The following is a 22,996-nucleotide window of genomic DNA, read 5'->3' on the forward strand; positions in this document are numbered from 1 at the left end:
ACTATATAATCGCCCGACTACACCGCACTCCAAGAATGACACACCCACGCTACCAGGCGCGAGAGGTGCTGGTGGGATCGGATCATCTGCAGTACAACAGAGTTCCTGTGGAATAGTGATCTAAGTCTGCTACAGTAACTATCGCATGGTTCTGTAGCAAGAGTAGTGGTCGAATTTACTCTCGAGTCTCCCAGAGGAACGGCATATTCGATGCCACGTCCATCACAAGCGAAGCCCCTTGAGTAGGGGTGAAAACGTTACGGACACTTTCCGGATTCCGGATCTATTTTTAAAAACGGAATTTATCGGTCGGAATTTTTTGGGGAATGGAAACGAATTCGAAAATATTTTCTCCGAAACGGAATCGAAAATTATAAGGGCAGTTTCTGTCGGAACTCGGAATCAGTCAGAAACTTTCCAGAAATTTTCCCGGAATTTCCGGAAATTTTGTGACTGAGATAGCTTGGATTCCCATTTTTAAACTAATAGTGAATACCATGGTGTGAGGCCGAAAATATCATTGTTGTGAAAATATCATTGTTGTGAACATTGGTTTCCATCCGTTTCCGTACCGTTTTCACCCCTACACCACGGTCAGCAACGTCTCCTGCATTTGCCCCGACGTCCGTCAGTCCGACGCCCTCGTCCATCCAAGCCTCCGAGGCTCTGACAGCGCCCGCCGGGTTGCCACCTCGATCACCAGGCCTCCACTAGACTATGACCTTGTCCACCCCGGGCTGCATCCCCCTATGACCACCATCATCGGCTCGTCGCCCGTTGGATCTGTTGTGGCTGCCGCCACCGTCCGTGTTCCCCACGGCTAGCGCCCCTGCCATTGTTCGCGTCGTCGCACTCACCCTCGCCCCCGTCCCGTGTGGCCGCCACTCTTGCCCGTTGTCACGTCCAGAAATTCCCGAATAGAATTTCAAGCAGAATGTGCATTAAAATCCCTGTCCAGGACCGGCCAGGGTACACAAACGACAAAGTTGACATACAGATCCACGTCTTACAAATATTATAAAAGTCTTACATAAATGCAGCGGAAATATAAAAGATAACTGGAGCCAAGCGTTGACTTGGATTGCAGCGGGAACACCACTCCACAGGCATCCTCGACGGCACGGACGAAGCCTAGTCTTCGGAGAAACCACTATCTGACGCATACTCGAACTCTGAGGGTTGGGAGATAGAGCAAGGCTGAGTACTACCACCGTACTCAGCAAGTCATACCGGAACGGAGGGCATGATGCAATATATAACCAAAGGAAGGCTAAATGGGATCATTTGCATAAAGCTAGCATTTATAAACAGTAGTTGAAAACAGTAAAACAGTTGTAATAATTAATCAGTATTAACCATCCACTGTCCAACGCTACACCACGTTGCAACAGGCCCAACCATCCACCTGAACTAATCAATTCCATTAGACTAAACTAGGATGAGACTAATCACAGTGAATCTGGTTGACCGCCCATAACCGCGGGCACGGCTATTCGAATAGTTTTACTCTGATCAGAGGTGTATAACTGTACCCACAAGACACAGTCCCACGACACGTTCCCGTGCGCCGACTGCCACCACGACATACCGAAAAGAGGCCGTGACAGGACCCTTCGCATAATCCCCTCTAACCAAACACACCACACCTCAGGTTTCACCCCCACTCCTCGCAAGGTAGCGGGCAGTCCCCTCTCGAGCCTAGGTAAATCCGAAAGCCGCATAGGCCGTCGCAGGGCCCATCCGAACTCCATCACGCTCACCTTTGCCTGGACACGTCAGCTAGAGGAAAGCTACACTACAAGCCCAGCCATTGCCCACGCTGGCTTTTGGTAAGTACGAGGAATTCTTCCAGGGTTTCCCGCGAACCGTTCCTTAAGTTGGCGCCGGAGCGTCACCGTCGAGCAAGTCTGGGAAGGCCCTATCGCGGTGGACGATGGATGACGAGGTCAAGATTCTTGAGGTCCTCGTGGCACATTTCAAGAGCCACGGCACGCAGCTCAACGTCGAGGGGATCATCGCTGCTGTCGGTGATAGCCTCGAGAGGAAGAGCATCAAGTATTCGGACATGTATGAGAAGGTGCGGAGGCTCAAGCAGCGGTACGAGGCCACTACCAAGAAAGTTGAACATGGCGGCGACCTACCAGCTAAAGAGGATGACTTGAGGATGTATCAGCTGTCGTCGGAAATCTGGGGAAAGAATGCAAAGGAGTATGTTTCTGCTCCCGCATCACAGAACAAAGGCAATTCGTCAAAAATAACAAGAAGGGGCAGACTAAGAAAGATAAGGTGGATGGAGATGCTACTGTACCAAGCATACGGAGGGAGCATGTTGAATTGCAGAGTTTGTATCCCAACCTCGCTTCCTTTGTGAAAGGAATTGAGCTCCAGCATGCATGTGGATCAACCTTCAAGAGAGCTTTTGAGTTCATTAGTGATGATAAGGCTTGCACCCTGGAATCCAAGATCAAAAAGCAGAAGATAGCGGAAGTGAGGATGCAGCTCCGTCTAGCAGACACGAAGAAGGAAGTAGCCAATGCTTTGTTAGGATTGCTGGACTAAAACATTTCGGTGCTGACATCCTTTTTGTGCGGTATACATTCTTCTTACTTGAGTTATTATGTTTCCATTTTTTATGTTAAATTTCTATTATAGCTACATGCATTTAAAGGATTCTTGTGCCTTCTAAAATTTTAGTGTGACTTCTGAACTAATTATTGAAACAACCCTGTTCTTATGTGGTCTGTTTAGTTTGAAACATGTGCAATTAAGGAAAGTGTAGCCAACGAAAGGTTTAGCCATATTTGACACGTGCAAACCATCTAAATATTTGTTTGGTTTGTATTGCTACACTTACACTTTGTAGGTGTTGAGAGGGTGAGTTTGTCACATGTAGCAACACAAGGGAGTGATTTGAATATATCATCTGTTGCTTTCTACTATTCTTGATTGGTTGTAAATTAAACTGTTCCTACACTTTGTAGGGATTGAGAGGTAGTGAACAAGGGAACGATATGAATAAAGCATCTCTTGCATTCTACTCCTGAAATAGTTAGCTTTACCTTATTCAAATGCACAGTTGTTGCTTTGCTAGGTTGTCATTGTAATGTTTTGTACAATTGTACCTACTATCCTCTACTCACCCTGAATAGTCATTTTTTGGGGATGGTTTTCCTTTGCAGAACTGACTAATTTACTGGTAGTTTGTTAATATGAATCTTGTGCTGGAAAAGCCAGCATAGTTTATTTTCAAATTCTTTGTAGTTTTGCTTGTTAATTGTAGCTTAGGTTCATATAAATAGCTGAATATTGAAGTTATTCTTTACATTTTTCAAAGTAAATTATGGTGTGATGTCCATTGCTCTAGTGAATTTAGGGTTTCTCTTGAAGAATTTTGTTGGCTGCTCCAACTGCTCCCAGTAATGCCACTAAAAGAACAACAGTTGCATTTTTTTTCAAGCCACCTGGTAGTACTGACATGGTAATATTAACGTAGCTACCTTGTCTTGTCTAGATGACCCTGATTTTGTTGATTGCCTTCACCAATGCCACTGAAAGAACAACAGTTGCATTTTGTTCAAACTACCTGCTAGTACTGACATGGGAATATGAGTAAGGCAGCGTTGGTTATAGTGAGTTAGGGTGAGAAAGCACATCGTAGTCCGCGCGCACGCTTCCCAAACTACTAAACGGTGCGTTTTTGACAAAAAAAAAGTTGCTTTAAAAAATCATATTAATCTATTTTTGAAATTTAAAATAGTTTATACTCAATTAATCATGCGCTAATGGCTCACCTCGTTTTACGTATCTTCCCAATCTTCCCAATCCCCTATCCCTCAAACTCACCCTAAGTAGCTACCTTGTTTGTCTAGATGACCTGATTGATGTATGTTCCATCACACTTGTCAGTTTGGTTTGAGCACAGAGGATTCTACGCTAAGCCTGCATTTATTTCAGCTGAATTTGGGGCCTTGATATGTGAATATTGATTTGTTTATGTGAGCCTGTGAGGCTCGCACAGGGATACATGAATTTTTCTGAAGTCTCTTTAACCAAGTCACAGCAGCAACTCGGGAAGTTGTTGTGCATCTAGAGTTGACATACAAATGAAATGAATGGTTAATCCAAAATCCAAATATGAATGTCATATTTAATCTTTAATTTGGATTTTGTTGAGCCTTGTGGGGCTGTTGGCATGAAGATTATAAGTAAGTTGGCACCATTTTAGTTAGTTCGCTGCTTAAAAGCTGACCCAATACTTGTGGTAGCTTAGTGTAAGCCTTACAGAACTTCTTTCAATGTCTCAACTCTGCTTTATTTATTTTCAAACTATGATGATGTACATATGAGTGCATTGCTAAGACTTCGATTTGTCTGCGCCTGGACAAAACATTTCTTTTCGTTGCTTCAACTTTCTTCTTGCATCCTTAGTAGTAATAATTTATATTGCTGGATTATCCGTACACTTATTCTGTTCATTGGTCACAAGCAGATGGCTGTATTGAAGATTCAAGTTGCAGACGATTTTTGGCTTGTGGAGCTAAGGGATATGATGTGATGAGTTGAGCTACTGGTTTCATGTCTCTGGTTCTCGAGAGCTATTCTGTGAACGATTGTTTATGTGATTAGATGGTATAGTATCCCTTTAATCTATGAGTTAACAATGGAGCGGATGAACTGTTTTAACGCCTGTACCTATGATGGCATTTGGCTTTAATTAGGAGGTGTACCTAATTAAGGGGGTTCTATAACTTTGGGATATGCGTGATGCTGATATTGACCTGAAATCTCGTAATCCTGCTTATTTTTTTGCCCGGTCTATTCGACTTGCAACCGTTTCGTGTTGTTGTAATGCTCCAACATGATCTCAGTCTCCCGTGCAACTGAGTCATGCTTTTCATGCAGTCAGAAAAAAAAAATCTTTACGTGGATTGGAAACGAATTTCAGTTTCCGACTGCATGATTTGCACGCTACGTCTACCATCGATTTGATCAACCTGTCTGGTTCTCCAAATTTGATTCGGCAATCGAACGATCGACTTGCAGTGCAGATAGCTCTGAACCGTCATCCCTCAGGGTGTGTTTGGAGAATGGAAAATGGGGGGTGGAATTGGGATTTGGAAATGAATGAATGGTTAAGATTAAATGGAAGAGGGAAAATGAATGGTTAGAATTTAAAGATGTCTTTTAGTGGGTGGGAAATTATTTCTCTTTCCCATTAGCCAAACACTGTCTCATTTTATTTCATTATATGCTTTTTGTTCGTATTCAAATATTCATATATACAAGGATTTGAGTTGAGTGTGTTCTTCAAATGTTTTTGCTATAGACGTTGAACTATTTTTTCAGCCGAATTAGTCGAAGTTTTGGCTGGTTGATCTGCATCAAGATTTGTGCTGAGATGTTCTTTTATTTTCTTTACGTATATGCACACACATCACTACACACGCAACAATACACTCACTTTCGTAAATATGTTCTTTAACACATGTTCTAAGAGACGAAAACCAATGACACGTTTATGATTTCACTACCTGTGCTTATAAATTGTATTACCACTTCAAAAACAGGTGCATGGTTTATGCAATTCGCTGCACTGATTGTTTTTCAAAGATCTAGCATAACAGAAATTATTAGGACAAGCTACATGTGAGATATTTTGATAGTCATAAACTGGAGAACTTATTTACTGAACTTTGGAAACCACAGTCAACGTGGGCCCATATTTGAAGTGACTTGAAAAAGGAGACAATAGGTAATTAGCCAGTTAATTTTCAACGGGCAGACTTTTGTATATTGGCACCTTGTTAGGATCGTTCAAAAACTGTCACCTCATAATTTTAGATTTTCATAGCAAAGCACGGTATATATTTTTTTAGAAATACAGTACAAACACAAGTCTTATAAAAAATGTTACGTCTGAATCAATAGAAAAAAAGTATATTTAGAAAAAAATGGGAGAATAGCTACTTTAGTCCCTAAAGTTTCTCTATAGGATCAGTTTAGTCCCTAACTTTTTAAATGGTCCAAAGAAATCCTTAACCTTTGTCATAAGGTCTAGAATAGTCCTTGGGTCTACCAAAATCATCATATGAATATGCCATGTCATCATTCATGCAAAATCAATAATGAATTGTCCAATTTACCCTTACGTATATCATAGAAAAATAAATATAAGGGTGAATTAGATATAACCATAGGAAAAAAATACTTCTTTTTTTCACCCTTTTAAGGTATGTTTTTGCTCTTACAAATACCATATATTTTTTTAACTTTTTCCTTTTGTTTTTTACTTTCCTGTGCGTAAGGGTAAATTGGACAAATCATATAGATTTTGCATAGGAAGGTGACATGGCATGTCCATGTGGCGATTTTGGTGGGACCAAGGACTATATTAGCCCACATGACAAATTTAAAGGACTTGTTTGGACAATATGAAAGATTAGGACTAAAATGACCCAGGAACGAAACTTTAGGGACCATATTAGCTATTCTCCCGAAAATATTATCCTATTAAACCAAATCCAGAACATTCCAACCATTCTTCTCCTCCAATTAATCTTTCCATTAGAGGAACAGTAAAAGATGGATTGGTGGATGTTGTGTTCAGCCAGCAAGCTGGACGACTTCATAAGTATTTTCCTTCATGACATAATTAATATATGTTCTGATTTTCATGAATTTGATGAAAAGCTATGATTCTTTTTTTAAAAAAAAATGTGGATGAAAAAATGTGATGTGTTTCATTTTCTCAAGTGCAACAGACTTTACTACAAGTCTACAACGATAGTTGATAAAACCAAGAAGATTAGTCTATTAGACCAAATCCAAATCTTTCCAAACCATTCTTCTCCTCCAGTTAATCTTTCCATCAGAAGAACAGTAAAAAAGAAAATCGATTTGGTGGATGTTGTGTTCAGCCAACAAGGATAGCACTATGAGTATCTTCCTTCGTGACCTAATTAATATATCTTCTGATTTTCATGAATTTGAAGAAAACTTATGAAAATTTGAAAAAGAAACACTTCAATATTTTTTTAGCTAATCCGATCAAATATTATGTCTTTCATGCATTCTAAAACTGGCACGGGCTAAATAGTTGGCACGCCCACGCGCGTACCCAATTTTCTAGTATCTCTAATGCTGGCTGAGTCCAGCAGCATTGATTGGTCCACGTGGAATGTTTAGCATTCCAAATGAATCAAGGAATAATCTTGAGAAAAAAAATGATATGGAGAAAACAATATTCTCTACATACTAGAGCTAACAACTGGGACAGAGAAAAGAGTGGAAGCACTTGAATCTGGAAAGAAAGAACTATAGGATTTGGTATCTAGAATGATCATTGGGGGCATTAATTATTTTGAAGAAAGGCTCCACCAACACGTCATGGTAAATACGTGTGCATAGTTTATGGCTCAAATTCTATACATTTGCAATATGTCATGTGGTACAATAAAGAAATGAGGAGCATCGTAGCTTCTCTAAACATAATTTGGAACACCTTAAAAAAATATCATCGTCAACTTTATCATTTAAGAGAAAACTCAACTATATAGTTTTTCACAAATAAATAAACCCTAGTGTGGATGGAAAAAGGAGAAAATTTAAGAATTTTCATACTAATGTGATTTGCAATGTTAAGTTAGAACTTAAAAATTCATTACAAATTTGTTTGAATGCACTGTTTTTCTTAAGTTTCAATAAAATTGAACTTATTAGTATAAAATTTTGCAAAATTCATACTACCCCTGTACTTAAAATAATGTCAATTTGAAAATCAACATAAACTCAATTACATCATTGTTTTCTCAAACTATATATCTATAAAAATCAATATATAGCTATACAGAAGAGTTTTCATAAAAAAAATCTATTGATATGATATTGACATTTAATAATTTAAGATAAGATTTGACTGGTCACAATGTACGTCATCCTTTTTGCAACAAAGATGATGCTTTTTAATAACACGAAAATGAATACACGGGCTATAAAACAGGCACACTTATTTTCTAGTATAATATAACACAATAAGATGGTGAATCTATAGTAGTAGCATTTTTGTCTATGGTGAACTTCTGTAGTAGTGCTTTCTGAAACATAAACACATTTGCAAACACATCATGGGCTATGCATCCAGAGCTTTCTGAACAGCATTGCAATTTTCTTACTAGTCAGTACACACGTAAATGCAAACCAGTGAGCAAATGTAATAATGTATGAATGTTCCATTGCACCTTCTGAATACACAACCGTTCATGTTGCAACAAGTTACCAAGAAAGAATATTTAAATTTAAGCCGAAAATTTAGTCTCGGTGATAGATTTGGCCCCTCTTTCATCTACTCTCATAGTTTAATACTCTGATCCCTTGGTGTATTCTGATACAAGTTTCGAAAATAACGATGATTTGTCTTCCAGAAGTTTTGCTGGCGAGTCATCCTCTGCGATTTTACCTGTTTACAACATGGAATTAAAACGGGAGAACCAAGCTATTCACTGTTGGCTACTAATTAAACGAGGCACATGACTAACCATTGTCCAGAAGAATGACCTTCTCACTATCAAGAACTGATGTGATCCGATGTGCTATTGTAATCACCGTGCATTCGGAGAATTGTTGCTTCAGGGTTTTCTGAATCAAATTGTCAGTCATTGGATCCACCGAAGAAGTTGCTTCATCCAAAACCAAGATCTTTCGCTTCTTCAGAACCACCCTCCCCAAACAAACAAGCTGGCGCTGACCTGCACTCCAGTTGCTGCCATTTTCTGTAACTGCATTTCATATTAAAATATCATTTATGACTTATGAGTTTGACACTGTGGAGCAATGTATTATAGCTTTCTGATATAGATATAAAACCTGCAGAGTCAAGCTTGAGCTCATTCTTTCTAACTTCATCGCCAAGATGACAAGAGTCCAATGCCTGGATAACACAACAAATACGAGTTTTGCATTAGTTTGATATAGGTGCACATATGAAGAATTATTGTCTAATTTGGGGTTTTTTCAGGGTTACTACCCTGTTCCCACATCTCCTCCTTTCTATTCTCTTAACATTTACAAATGGGTCCTAGGAACATCACTTATTTACACCAACACTCCCCCTCAAGATGGGCAAAAGATATCAATCATACCCATCTTGTTACATATTGATTGAATTTCACTAGGACCTAACCCCTTAGTTAGACAATCAGCTAGTTGTTCACATGACTTGATATACTCTAGCATAAGTACCCCACTATCAATCTTCTCCTTAATAAAGAACCTATCAATCTCCACATGCTTAGTGCGATCATGTTGAACAGGGTTGTTTGCAATGTTGATGGCTGATTTGTTGTCACAATGAAGCATCACAGTATCACTTCTTAACACTCGCAATTCAATCAACAAGCTCCTCATCCACAGTATCTCACTCAAACTCAAAGCCATAGCTCTATATTCTGCTTCGGCGGTAGACCGAGCCACCACTGCCTGCTTCTTGCTTCGCCAAGAAACAAGATTACCACCAACAAACACACAATAACCTGATGTAGACCTTCTATCATCCATACTACTCGCCCAATCAGCATCACAATATCCTTCTACATTTAGGTGTCCATTCTTCCTGAACCACAACCCCTTTCCAGGAGTCCCTTTCAGATATCTAAGAATCTTATGAACCACATCCAAGTGACCAGTTCGAGGATCATGCATATACCTACTCACAACACTGACTGCATAGGAGATATCAGGTCTTGTATGGCAAAGATAGATTAAGCGTCCCACCAGCCTTTGGTATGCTTCCTTATCAACAGGATCACCTGATTGAGCACACAATTGATGATTTCTATCAATAGGTGTAGCACTCGCACGACACCCAAGCATTCCTGTATCTGTCAATAGATCCAACACATACTTCCTCTGAGAGAGAACAATCCCCTTTGATGAACGAGCAATTTCAATTCCAAGGAAGTAGCGAAGAGCACCAAGGTCCTTTACCTCAAATACCTTTCCCAGCCTTTCCTTCAGGCACCTGATTTCTTCTACATCATCACCAGTGATCACTATATCATCAACATACACAGCCAAGATGGTGATGTATGTCCCCTTATGTTTGTAGAATACCGTGTGATCTCCATTACACTGAGAATACCCCATATCACACACTGCGCGCCTGAATCTATCAAACCACGCACGTGGAGACTGCTTCAACCCATACAAGGATTTCTTGAGTTTACATACTTTTCCAACTGTCTGGCTATTCCCAAATCCTAGAGGAATCTCCATGTAGACCTCCTCATGTAAATCACCATGAAGAAATGCATTTTTCACATCAAGCTGATGGAGGGGCCACCCAAAGTTCACTGCACAAGATACCAAAGTTCTCACTGTACCCATTTTTGCCACCGGTGCAAATGTCTCATCATAGTCAATTCCATATGTTTGACTGTAGCCTTTTGCGACTAATCTTGCTTTATACCTATCCACCTTCCCTTCAGGAGTTTGCTTCACTGTAAAAACCCACTTACATCCCACTGCCTTTTTCCTGGTGGAAGTTTTACAAGCTCCCAAGTCTTATTCTTCATAAGGGCATTCAACTCTTCTCTCATTGCATCTTTCCACCTTGGATCTTGTTTTGCACACTTCCAATCCTTTGGTATGGGCACTGTCTGTAATGATGCAATGAATGTTTTGTATGCCGGTGAAACATGGGAATATGAGATATAGTTTGCAAATATCATGCATAGAACTAAGATGCTCAAAACCAAGACGTATAGGAGGTCTACCAGCATTGGATCTAGTCTCTCTACGCTGTGCAAGAGGTAATTCTACTTGTTCAAGAATGGGAGGAGTATTACCAATTATCTCAAGGGGAGCCAATGAGACTGTAGGAGAGAGGTTCTGAGAGGATTCAGGGACTGGGCACTCTGGGACTGGGCATTCTGGATGTGATAATTCTTCAACTTGACTTTGCACTAACCCTTTTCTTTTCTCCCCCTGACTATCAAACCGCCTCCTTTGGTAGACTAGCACATCCTTTTGTTTCACCCTTTCGGCTCGCTCCATAGGACATGGAATTGTCCCAACAACCACTTCTTTATCTTCTCCATCTTCTCCATCCTCCTCATGATGAACCATTCCTCTATCATTGTCTTGTGTATCTCCAATAACTTCCACTGCTTCTTTACTTGCATTGTCAATAGAGCATGGTATTGATCCAAACACCACTGTCTCCCCATTCTTGTCACCAACATTTTTCCTATGTGTGTCACCTCTCTCTATCTCCCCCTCTCGACTATCAACCTCCATGACAGTCGAGAATTCCTCAAGAAATTGGTCAAGATCTCCTTTACTTTTATAATAGGGCTCAAACTCACGAAATGTCACATCCATACTCACAAACAGTCTTCTCCCAATGGGATCCCAACATTTATACCCCTTCTGACTTGAGGCATAGCCAACAAACACACACTTTACTGCATGAGGATCCAATTTGCCAACAGAAGGTCGATGATCTCGCACAAAGCAAACACAACCAAACACCTTTGGAGGGACCTTGAACTCTCGCTTACCCAATAAAAGTTCAACAGGGGACTTCATACCAAGTATTCTAGAAGGCATGCGATTGATAAGATATGCAGCTGTCATCACGGCCTCACTCCATAGGTACTTTGGCACATTCATCTGGAACATTAAAGATCTTGCCACTTCTAGCAAATGTCGATTCTTTCTCTCAGCTACACCATTTTGAGGAGGGGTACCAGGACAAGTAGTCTGGTGAATAATCCCCTCATCTGAGATATATGACACAAATTCATTATTGATATATTCTGTTCCATTATTAGTCCGAATAATCTTAACTTTTGCATCAAACTGAGTTGTCACTAATTTATGAAAGTCCTGAAAGCAACGAAGGACCTCACTCTTGTGCTTAAGCATATAAATCCAAGTCATACGAGTGTGACAATCAATAAAGGTGACAAACCACTTGAAACCACTCACAGAAGTAACTGGGCATGGTCCCCAAACATCAGAATGTATTAATATGAAAGGCTCACAGTTACGAAGACCAATCCCAACATATGTAGAGCGAGTATGTTTTCCAAGCTCACAAGCATCACACACCAATCTATGCTTATCCACTTTACTAAAGAGATCTGGATACAACTTACTCAAAATCTCAAAAGATGGATGTCCTAACTGACAATGAAGCAAAATGATCTCCTTCTCAACATCTCCAACCACCGCAGCTAGCCCCAGCTCCTCATGATTGATGTACCACAACCCATCACGCCTGACTCCAGTCCCAATCCTCCTCCCAGTCCCCTTCTCCTGGAACAGACAAGAGTTCTCATCAAATACAACAATGCACTTGAGTTGGTCAATAGCTGAGCTAACTGAGAGAAGGTTTACTGGAAAGGAAGGAACATGCAAGACAGAGGATAAGTTCATTGATGATGTGCACTCTACTGACCCTATACCATGAATAGGTTTGGATGTACCATCAGCGATTTGTATAGTTTCAGAGTGGACATAAGGGGTGTATGATGTGAAGGTATTATGCAATCCTGTGACATGCTTTGATGCTCCTGAGTCTATGATCCAATCTATAGGATGTCTGTAAGTAGATGCAAGTGCATGGGCCTGAGTACCTTCGCCCACTTGGGCGTAGTTGGCGAAGTTACCAAAGTGAGTGGTGGTGTTGGAGCTCTCATTGATCTTGTTCTTCTGCCATTCCTCCCACTGTGTCACCTGTTCACCTGTTAGGGTAATAGCTTTACCCTCCTCTATGGCTACATTGGCCTGAGGAGCACCTCTGCCCCTACCACGACCTCCACCACGACCTCCTCTACCACCGCGGTTCCCCCCAAAGCCACCACGGTCTCCTCCAAATCCACCACGGGTTCCACCAAATCCACCATACCCTCCTCGAATTAACCCCCTACCGCCAATGTTCCGAAGAGTGGGACAATTGTAGCTCACATGACCCACTTGTCCACAGTTGTAGCATTCTCTATTATCAACCACAGTGTATGCTGATCTTGTAGGATTTGTACCTCTCATCAGTTTCAACCTCATCTCCTCCTGCACCATAGCAGAAATAGCCTCTTCCATAGTGGGCAATGTAGCCTGGTGGAACATAGCCGCTCTTCTGTCCTCAAACTCCTTGTTCAACCCCTTTAAGAAATGAATGACTCTTCGCCTCTGCATCCATTTATTTCCAATCACAATGTCCTCCTCATGCTTCAACTGTAGAGGATCATAGTGATCAAGATCTGCCCATAAGTGCTGCAACTCACTAGCGTACTCTTGGACTGTTCTCCCTTCTTGCTTCAAATTTTCTACTTTGTTCTGAGCCTCAACCATCATCATTACATTTCCCTCTCCTGAATACATGTTGCTTAATGTCTTCCACACAATTGCTGCATTCTGAATAGTCTCTATCATCCTACCAATAGAAGGAGCCACCGAGGTCATCAACCAAGATACCACAGTGGAATTTGTTGTATTCCACGTTCTCCATGCTTGGCTCTCCTTATCAGAAGGCTCTTCACAACTCTCTTGCAAAAAATGATCCACCCCCTTTGCTCTCAACAATAATTGAGCTCTCCTACACCAACTCAAATAATTTTTGCTCCCTTCCAATCTCAACTCATTTGGCATCAATTCTAGTTTCAGTTCGAATCCCCCTGCTACACTCTTCGGACCTATCATGCCCATCTTCAACAAATTCTCTAGCAAATCTTTCATATCACCCTTAGTAACCACCGAGGAGGCATCTACAACCTCCTTTCCAACCCCTGAAGACATTTCCCCTCCCCCTTTCTAAGCTTCCTCAGTCCTCACCTGCTACTGCTCTCTGCTCCTGTAATTTTTCAGCACACAAGACACTACCAACAGCAAGCAACAGCAACCTTCTCCTCTCTTTTCCCTTCTCTCCACAGCAGCAGTCCACCAAACAAGCAATAGCAGCAGCAAACAGCAATCAAACAGCAGTCCCTTCTCTCCACAGCAGCAGCAAACAGCAAGCAACAGCAGCAGCAAACAGCAGCCGGTGCCCTTCTTGTCGTCCTCCGTGCCGGCGCAGCAACCAGCCCCAGCGCAGCAACCAGCCGCAGCTGGTAGCAACAGCAAGCAACAGCGGCCAGCCGGCTCACCTGGTCGCAGCTCCGCCACCACTCCTGCGCCGTCGCCCCCACGCCACGGCCACGTGACCGGCCGACCACCCCGGCACGCCGCTCAGCCGCTGTCGCCGTAGGTCGCGCCGCCACCCCGCGAGTCCCAGCGGTCGCCTCCACACCGTCTTCCACTTCGTCTTGCTCCGGCACGAGCGCCGCAGCCGCCGCCGCCGCCGGCTAGGGTTTTGCCGCCGCTGGTCGCCAGGAGCTCGGCTCTGATACCATATTGTCTAATTTGGGGTTTTTTCAGGGTTACTACCCTGTTCCCACATCTCCTCCTTTCTATTCTCTTAACATTTACAAATGGGTCCTAGGAACATCACTTATTTACACCAACAAGAATTAAAATGCCAGTAAATTAAAATAAAAATACCTTCCAGATTTGCTCATCGCTGTACTCCTCCAAAGGGTCAATGTTATTTCGTAGGGTGCCCTCAAACATCACAGGATCCTGTGGAATTATACTCAATCTTGTCCGTAGGTCATGCAGTCCAATGGTGCAGATGTCAAGGCCATCTATCAACACCTGCCCAATGGATGGGTCCACAATGCGGAATAGTGCTTGAATCAAGGTTGACTTGCCACTCCCAGTTCTTCCGACAATACCGGTCTTCAATCCTCCAGGTAAAGTGCAAGTCAGGCCTTTCAAAACAAAAGGCAATTGTGTCGCATACCATACCTGCATCGCATACAAAGCACTTAGAGGAGAATTGTTCACCAGAAAATTCTGTATTAGGTGTTATTGTTTTCTACGTGAAGAAATAAGATATAATTTCTAGGGTATTCCAACAGTTGTATATTAAGTCATAAAAACAGTATATTATGAAAGAGGATTGCACCTCTACACTACTAAAAAAAATTTGCATGCCAATTTTTGTGGAATAAACTTCATGAAGAAATAAATTAATTTAATAACATACTACCTCCATTTCAAAATATATGACACCGTTGATTTTTTTATAACATTTGACCATTTGTCTTATTCAAAAATTTAGTATAAATATGTAAATGTATAAGTTAAGATTATATTTTATTTGATGATACAACATGCCATAATAAAATAAATGATATTTATATAAATTTTTTGAATAAGACGAATGGTCAAACGTTGTGTGAAAAGTCAACGGCGTTATACATTTTGAAATGGAGGAAGTACTGTTTTTCTCAAAAAATATTATGAATTTTTTGAGAGTTCTAATCAATAATTTATATAACTCCGACATTCTAAGAAGTGAACTTATATAACAACATAGAGTTCAAGAAACAAACATGGAGGTTACGAAGCTCAATTTCACCATTTGTTGGCCACTGGCAGTTTGGTCTACTTTTTGATATTGTAAGGGGTGGTTCAGAAGGAATAGCCATGTATTGAAAAATTCTTTCCACGGATATCATTCTATTTTCCAAACTACAGAGCACTGCAATAGCCCACCCTTGTAACATATTCAGACTTAATCCATAAGTGACTGCAAGACCGGCTGTCTCTGTGAAAAGATAGTTAAAATAATACTTAGTAAGGATGTTAATACAGATAATGAACTAATTTGATCTGACTGATTTAATTAAATTCCATTGTACTTACTTGGGTCAATTAGAGCAGTTGGCAAGGTGACCAGAAGTATCAAGGCAAATGCAAAGATAAAGGATGAAAGAATGTCCAAGCGAAAGCACAACCATTCCATTGAAGCAGCATTATATAAGCTTGGTCTAGATAAATTATCCATAAAATGACTGACAGAATTGATAAACTGTCTTTCCTTGCCAAAGCATCTAATAATATTTGATCCAGCTACTGATTCAGCAAAATGCTGCATCACCGGAGCTCTGCAAACTCCAGTCAACCTCTGCAACTCCCTAGCACCGTCTATGTAATATTGCTGAAGGGAAGCAATTATGGTGATTAAAAACAAACGCACAATATGAATCTCATAGAAAATACATAATTATAATTTTGAAATACGGTTGCAATTATTATACAGAAATACATATTTTAAGACAAAAAATCCTATTGTTCCAAAGGACATTGGAAATGGACTAGTTCACTCCTATATACGCCGGGATCGACCTAGAAACTTGATTGGGAATATTTTTGCCAAGGAAAGAATCACATCATATATGTACTTAATGGTTTTTTTTTACTATGTATTAATTGCTTTGCCCTGCCCTTAAATTTTTCAATTAAATCTGGGAGAAGAAAAACAACGATTTCAATTTTCGGTTGGATCTGTGAAAAATTCTCAATGAAGTCATGAATTAATGTATTAGAATTCTCAATAAAGTCATGAATTAATTTATTAGTCCTACATACTTAAAAATTAGAAATTTGGAACCAAAAATTGATATCAAACAAAAATTATATAGTAAAAACAATACCTGATACCATAGAGATGCTGCAATGATTGGGACAAAAATTACAAAGACTGGCCATGCTACCCGTGACATTAAAATAATTGTTCCAAGAAGTTCGATAGCAGGAAATAGAAGATATCCCATCAGGTCAAAAATTCTGGTGTCCACTGTGCTTTGATCAGTGGAAGCCTGCATTTTTTTTCAAATCTCATGATTGATTGAATAGAAATTCTAATGGCATTCAAAGGAGATAGCTTCAATTTCTCATTAAAATTAAGACGGTGAAGGTAAATTACTTACTCTGTTCAAAATACGCCCACTAGGAGTGGAGTCAAAGAAAGACATCGAAGTTCGGAATATGCATCGATGCATCTTATCGAATAGCATCATTGCAGTCTTACATCCAGCCATGACAAGAAGATGGGATCTGACGAAGATGAATAACGAGCTAACAAAAGCTAATGCAACATATACAAGTACCATTGTCAAGCTATTGACTGGAGGATTCACTTCTTTAGATATTGGAGCAGCCCAAGCAATCCAAAAATTGCTTCCAATTTGAAGAACTTGAAAAATTATCTGAGCAAGTAAAATAAGTGGTACAAGTGCTCCACCATATGCCATTGTAATATATTTCCAATAGACGGAAATCCCAACCCGCCCTTTCTCCCTCTCTTCTTCTTGTACCAACTGACCATTTTGAACAATCCCTTCTTCTGCTCCTTCATTATCATCCTTTTGCTTATCTTGTCTGAGAAGGGTACTTCCACTGTCACCAGGAATAAGACCACTTTCGGGATCGCCACTTGGATGTTCTAAACTTTCTAGAGTAGATATGGCATCCTTATGGGAAAATACTAATTTTGTGAACTCTTCTCCAGAATTAAGAATTTTAGTGTAATTCCCAACTTGTGTTATTTCTCCATCTTTCATGACCTGAAACAGGAAAAGGAATTGACAAGGTAAAAAGGTTGTTGCAAGTAGCATAAATAAGTAGATTTGATAGTTGTTGGCAGCTCACCATGATAGCATCAGCCGATGGCAAAAATTCGACATGGTGGGTAACATACACTACAGTTTTGGTAGCTAAGAATCCAATCAAGCATTCCTGCAAAATACAAGGTCGTAGTGAACAACTTTCATACAGTAGATATAATCTTGAACCCTAAATAATGCTCAAGATCAGCCTACCAAACACTGACCACTGAAGAAAGGGGAAAAAAAAGCCAAATTGACTGGGAGAAAATGGAGTGTTAATATTTGAAAGCATATGATGCAAAAATCAATTTTATAGTATTAGAAGCCTCAAGTACCAAAAATAAGTTCAGCATTCAATTATGTAAACACACATATAGAATTAGAATTTGAAGATTTGTTTTTTCAAAAAATACCTTGAACAAGTGCAACCCAGTATGAGCATCAACCGCACTGAAGGGATCATCAAACAGAAAGATATCCGCATCTTGGTACAAGGCACGTGCAATTTGCATCCTTTGCTTTTGTCCGCCACTTAGGTTAATGCCCCTCTCTCCTATAATCGTCTGGTCACCAAATGGCAATATTTCCAAGTCCTTTTTAAGACAGCATGCTTCAAGGACTTTTTCATACCTTTCTCTAAACATTTTTGTCCCAAAAAGTATGTTATGTTCAATTGTCCCACTTTGTATCCATGGTGATTGGCTAACATAGGCAATCCGACCACATGTTTGAACATCCCCTGATAACTTTGGTATCTCACCGAGTACACATGACAACAAACTTGATTTTCCAGATCCAACAGTTCCACAGATAGCAACCCTCATTCCTTGCCGAATATGAAAGTTCAAATTTCGGAGGGTAGGAACCTCAGAAGATGTGTTCCAAGAGAACTGACCATTCCTCACCTCGACCGATATGTTGGTTGTACCTCTTGGAAGTTTAGTTACAACATCTCTCGATAGTTCCTCGAGGTGCATAAAAGAGCAGATCCTATCAAGTGATACTTTTGTCTGGATGATCACAGAGACTGTGTCTGGGATACTATTGATTGGTCCTTGTAGCTGCCTAAATGTTGCCAGAGCAGACAATACTTTCCCTGTTTCTAATGGAATGCCTAGAAGCAAGCAAGTTCCAAAGGTGACCATGGCAACAAAAGCAGGAGCTCCGAAAAACACAGATATAAGCATAGCTGAGGTGTACACATCTTTCTTTAGCCAATGCATCTCCTCCTTCCTCAACTCCATGATCTTCGACAAGAAGACCATTTCCCATCCTTGAAGCTTGAGAATGCGCATGTTCTGTAGCATCTCAGTCATAGCCCTCATTCTAGCATCCTTGGCATCCATCATTTTCTCTTGGTAATTTTGTTGGATCCTCCCTATAGGTAGATTAGCTAACATTGTCAAAACAGTGGCAGCAAGGGCTGCAAACGCTGCCAAACCAAGAGTAGAGTATAGGATCAGCATTGCTAGAATAATCTGCACAGGGAATAGCCAGAGCTCATGCATGGACCAATTGAAATCCGCGACACGCTCGGCATCAAGGCTCACAGAATTGATGATCTCTCCACTTGAACTGCTCTGCCTGGACTGGTTGGAGAGGGAGAGGCCCTTTTGGTAAATGACGGCAACAAGAGCTGACCGCACCCGCACGCCAAGTTGTTGCGATCTAAATACCAAATGCCTTGAAGACAGGCCTTCGATGAACTGTGCAACAACAAAACTCAACACCAAAATGTAGCCTTCTTTAGCGGACCGTGGGCTTCGATTCAGGTAGTCAACAAAGTACTCAATCAGGTATGGACCAACATACGAAGAGACGGTACGGAGTAAGGCACAAACTGCAGTGAAAACCAGTAATTTCCAGGTTGTAAGAATAAGAGCTTTGACCAGCTTAATAGCTGTAACATCAGTGTACTTCCCTGAATCAGAAACTGAGACAAGCTTTGCCTCAAAGTTGGGGAGGATGCCTTGGACACTGTCATTATCATCCAAAATTGGCACATCATCAAGATCTAATGATTTCCTCCTTCCATGATCAAGTAATGGCCCCATCCAAGAAAATGTGAGGATGCTAAAGAATCCAGCATCTGTGAAAACTGATCTAGTACTGGTTGTGGCCTCAGATGAGCAAGAATCTGGATGGTTCAAAAGTGGCTGCTCCATTGTAACTGAATAGCTCCTGAATACAGAACAGCATACAGACTGAATATATTTACCAATAAAAATTTATGACACAGGCATATAGAAGTTGTTAATGATTCTGTCCATGAATCTGAACAGAATTACAGAAAGTTTATCTAATTTAATGGAAACAAAAAGAATTGCGAGTGTAAAAGCCAACATGCATACACCAGAATCACATAAATAGAATATGTGACACAAAAGCGTGTGCTGAACTTTTCAATTTTGGCAAGACCAATCTTAGCATTGAAGCACAAAACTTGACAAAGAGAACAACATTAGTGTTACAGATTGGAAATGAGAATATATGAAATAAGGAATACTGCTTTGCTTTTGGTACTAGAACTAGAACGGTTTCATGCTTTGAGCCAGAGCCACAAAACAAAACATGTCTGAAATTTGTAGTAGTTCACAGAGATTGTGCGGAGACGGGGAACATGGATCCCACATCCAGCAGCGCTGGCGGCCGCTTCATAGAGAGTGAATAGCCTTTTTTTAGTGAGTTTTGCTTTTCAGGCAACCTAACAGTTCCGACTCAGAGAAATAGGAATACGAAAAAGAAATCCCTAAAGTTGAAAAATGCAGAGCTCCTATTGGTCGTAGGAGAGAAAGAAGCGACCATGTTCGAAATCAAGATCGGGAGACAACTTGCACCAAATCAGGATAGAGTTGAGATTCACCTTCCGCCGCCGACTTAAAGATGGAGGAGGAAGAGGCGACGATCAATATATGGCGCCGTCACCTGGTAAAAACATAATCCAGCATACCGGCGGCGGCGGGTTGTTGAGATGAGATCAACCAGCCAAAAGAAGATGATCAAACTAATCGACGAAACCTAACCAGGAGAAGAGGAAGAAATTTGTAATGAAATCCCCTACACTGCTGCGCTCGCCGAAGGGTTCGCTCGCTCTTGTCGTAGATCGAGCGGTCTCTTGTTTTGCTGCAAATCGAACCGAAATCACAAGAAGATATGTATAGTTGGTTACGAGATTTAGGCAGGCACGCGCGGTGCGAATCTGAATCGAAACCTCCTGGAGTCTTGGGTCCTGACGGGTGAGGTTTAGTTGAGGGATTTGTGAGTGTGACCCGCCTTTTTCTTTTGGAGATATTTAACTATTCGCCACTTTGAATGTAGCAATTAATTACTCTCTCCATCTACTTTTGGTAGTCATATTTCTAAATCTGAAAAATCTATTTTTGATAGGCATATTTCAATCCAACAACCTATCATCTTAATGTCTTTCTCGAATTTAATGCGTGATTCTCTATTCCTCCACACAAGATTGGCTACATGGGCATCGAGAAATGTAAATATTAATAAATCGCTTGTTCACGAGAAATGACTAGTAGCATGTTTAAATGGATGATAAGTAGAATCACTTATCGTTGGTCTGTGTGCCAAGATGAAATATGACTATCAAAAGTAGATGGAGGGAGTATTTGTCACTGGATTCATATGTCATATACACACGTGGACCAATATGTCTTAAATATCAAATCTAAAAGTGGCAAATAGTTAAATGCTCCTTTCTTTTCCCGCCTCTATTTGGAGAAGGAAACGAATCATGGGATCTGCATGCGTAGTACTAAAGTCATTCAATTTCACACCTTTCACATGTTTTCTCTGTTTCACAATATAAGACTTTCTAGTATTATTAAAATTCATATACATATACATATATATATATATATATACACATCTATATATATATCTACTGCTTAAAAAATAAGAGATGCTTCCTTTGTCCGTCAAAAGAAAAGCTAAAAAAATAAAATAAAAAACTCGACTCCTATATCCGATTCCCTCTCGGAAACAGAAAAAAAAAGTCCGACTCTAGATTGGTGAAAAAAAATTGATGTGCCGGATTAAAGTTCTATTTGCAAAAACGGAACCTACAGGTCGAGAGCATTCCATTTTTATATGATTTTAAATTTTGGGTTTGTACTTTTGTATTTGAGTCCCTGTAATTTTTATATTTACATTTGAGTCCCTATAATCTTGCAACAAGGTACTTGAGGTCGTTTTTGTTAAAAAAAACTTCAAAAATAAGAGATGCTTCGTCCGAAAAAAAGCTAAAAAAATAAAATAAAAAAGTCCGACTCCTATATCCAATTCTCTCTCAGAAAAAAAAGTCTGAAAAAAACACTGTTTATAAAAAACAAGCCGCTCATTAAAATAGAAACATTGTCATTGACATAATTATATATGAAAAACGTATATTATTATTAAAAAAAATTTTACCCGTTACAACACACGGGCATTTTTGCGGAGCACGCACGCGGCGCGCGGCTAGCCGTGCACTAGCGCTCCTGCCCAGGTGGCCAGGGAAGAGCTAGGAGGCTTCCTCTTCACGGACGGAAGAGATCTGGGGAGGAAAATGCACGAGTACGATCTGTCATTATCTAACAGAAATATTCGTACGCACGTCCCCATGCGCTCACTGCTCACATGATTTCCGAGTCCGACTCGATAACGAGGCGACGTATCTAAGCTTCTGGCAAAAATATTTTTAATTTTTATATTTTTAGATTAAATTATATATTGTTTTTAAGGTCTATTTGTATCATTGTACCCAACTCAAAATATGTGACAGAATGATATCTATGTTAAATATATTCCAATATTTTATTAATTAAAAAGTAATTTATTTAAATTGTAGAAGTAACTTAATTAGATATGCAATAGAAGTAATTGTACGTAACATCTTCTACCCTATAGTTCACCAAGTGCAGTCATACAAACCTCATTTATCAAATCCAACGATCCAGAATTATCTAATCCAACGCCTCAGATCATCCCACGTCTCCCCTCCGTACGCGCCCCTCTCCCCTCCTCTCTCTCTCGCGCGCACCCTCCTCTCTCGGTTGCTGCCCTCAACGCCGCCGCCACCGCAGCCTCGATCCACGCCGCTGCTGCCGCCGCCGCCACATCCCCGATCCACGCCGCGTCGCTGCAGCACCGTCTGATCCCGCCCCAATCCATGCCCCCTCCAACGACGCCGCATCCACGCTACGCCTGTAAAATCACGCCGCCATCGCGCCCTCCAGATCGACGCCCTCCACGACTCGCGACAACGCCAGTGACCCCTCACTCTGACCATGACTTGCAACGCCGCCGATGCCCCATCATCGACCCTTCTATGCCACCGGCAACCACGGCGGCTACTCCGCTACAAACCCTGTCCGGCTGGTGATCTCAGCGGCTCTAGCTCCTCTCGCCACCACCCGATGTATTCTCCTTTTGTCCGGGTATCCATTTTCTCTCTCTCATCCTCCATTGGATGTCTCCCTGTTCCAATGGAGGATGAGAGTGTATAAACGACA

At 40.8% G+C, this 22,996-nt stretch overlaps 2 protein-coding genes across 3 annotated transcripts; both read right to left on the bottom strand.

The window, feature by feature from the left end:
• Positions 1 to 8,218: 8,218 nt before the first annotated feature.
• On the bottom strand, positions 8,219 to 20,687 carry LOC127762424 (ABC transporter C family member 3-like). Of its 2 annotated transcripts, XM_052286933.1 has the most exons (12): positions 20,551 to 20,687; positions 20,353 to 20,414; positions 17,903 to 19,670; positions 17,533 to 17,619; positions 16,812 to 17,447; positions 16,536 to 16,700; positions 15,745 to 16,039; positions 15,432 to 15,646; positions 14,536 to 14,841; positions 8,863 to 8,926; positions 8,535 to 8,774; positions 8,219 to 8,455 (listed from the first exon to the last, which is right to left on the bottom strand). In XM_052286933.1, exons 3-12 carry the CDS (start codon positions 19,652 to 19,654, stop codon positions 8,355 to 8,357), a joined length of 3,861 nt encoding a protein of 1,286 aa, XP_052142893.1. In that variant the 5' UTR covers positions 19,655 to 19,670; positions 20,353 to 20,414; positions 20,551 to 20,687; the 3' UTR covers positions 8,219 to 8,354. The 2 variants fall into 2 exon arrangements, with proteins under 2 accessions (XP_052142893.1, XP_052142892.1); XM_052286932.1 differs by having other exon boundaries at positions 20,353 to 20,687.
• LOC127762432 (DEAD-box ATP-dependent RNA helicase 40-like) lies at positions 12,191 to 13,131 on the bottom strand. The gene is made up of 2 exons (XM_052286944.1): positions 12,636 to 13,131; positions 12,191 to 12,315 (listed from the first exon to the last, which is right to left on the bottom strand). The coding sequence occupies exons 1-2, from the start codon at positions 13,123 to 13,125 to the stop codon at positions 12,272 to 12,274; spliced, it is 534 nt and encodes a 177-aa protein (XP_052142904.1). The 5' UTR covers positions 13,126 to 13,131; the 3' UTR covers positions 12,191 to 12,271.
• Positions 20,688 to 22,996: the final 2,309 nt, after the last annotated feature.

This window comes from Oryza glaberrima, chromosome 2 (genome assembly GCF_000147395.1).
Source record: "Oryza glaberrima chromosome 2, OglaRS2, whole genome shotgun sequence".
Lineage (NCBI taxonomy): Eukaryota > Viridiplantae > Streptophyta > Magnoliopsida > Poales > Poaceae > Oryza > Oryza glaberrima.

What these genes read in the sequence shown, in the direction of transcription:
- LOC127762432 (XM_052286944.1), bottom strand. Translation starts at nt 13,125, where the DNA reads ATGTTCCACCAGGCTACATTGCCCACTATGGAAGAGGCTATTTCTGCT. An exon ending in CTACGCCCAAGTGGGCGAAG is followed by an intron (nt 12,316 to 12,635) that starts GTACTCAGGCCC and finishes TGTCTGTTCCAG; the next exon opens with GAGAAGGGGACTGGGAGGAG.
- LOC127762424 (XM_052286933.1), bottom strand. Translation starts at nt 19,654, where the DNA reads ATGGAGCAGCCACTTTTGAACCATCCAGATTCTTGCTCATCTGAGGCC. An exon ending in GTGGGCGTATTTTGAACAGA is followed by an intron (nt 16,701 to 16,811) that starts GTAAGTAATTTA and finishes AAAAAAATGCAG; the next exon opens with GCTTCCACTGATCAAAGCAC. An exon ending in GCGATGAGCAAATCTGGAAG is followed by an intron (nt 8,927 to 14,535) that starts GTATTTTTATTT and finishes TGTGTTATCCAG; the next exon opens with GCATTGGACTCTTGTCATCT.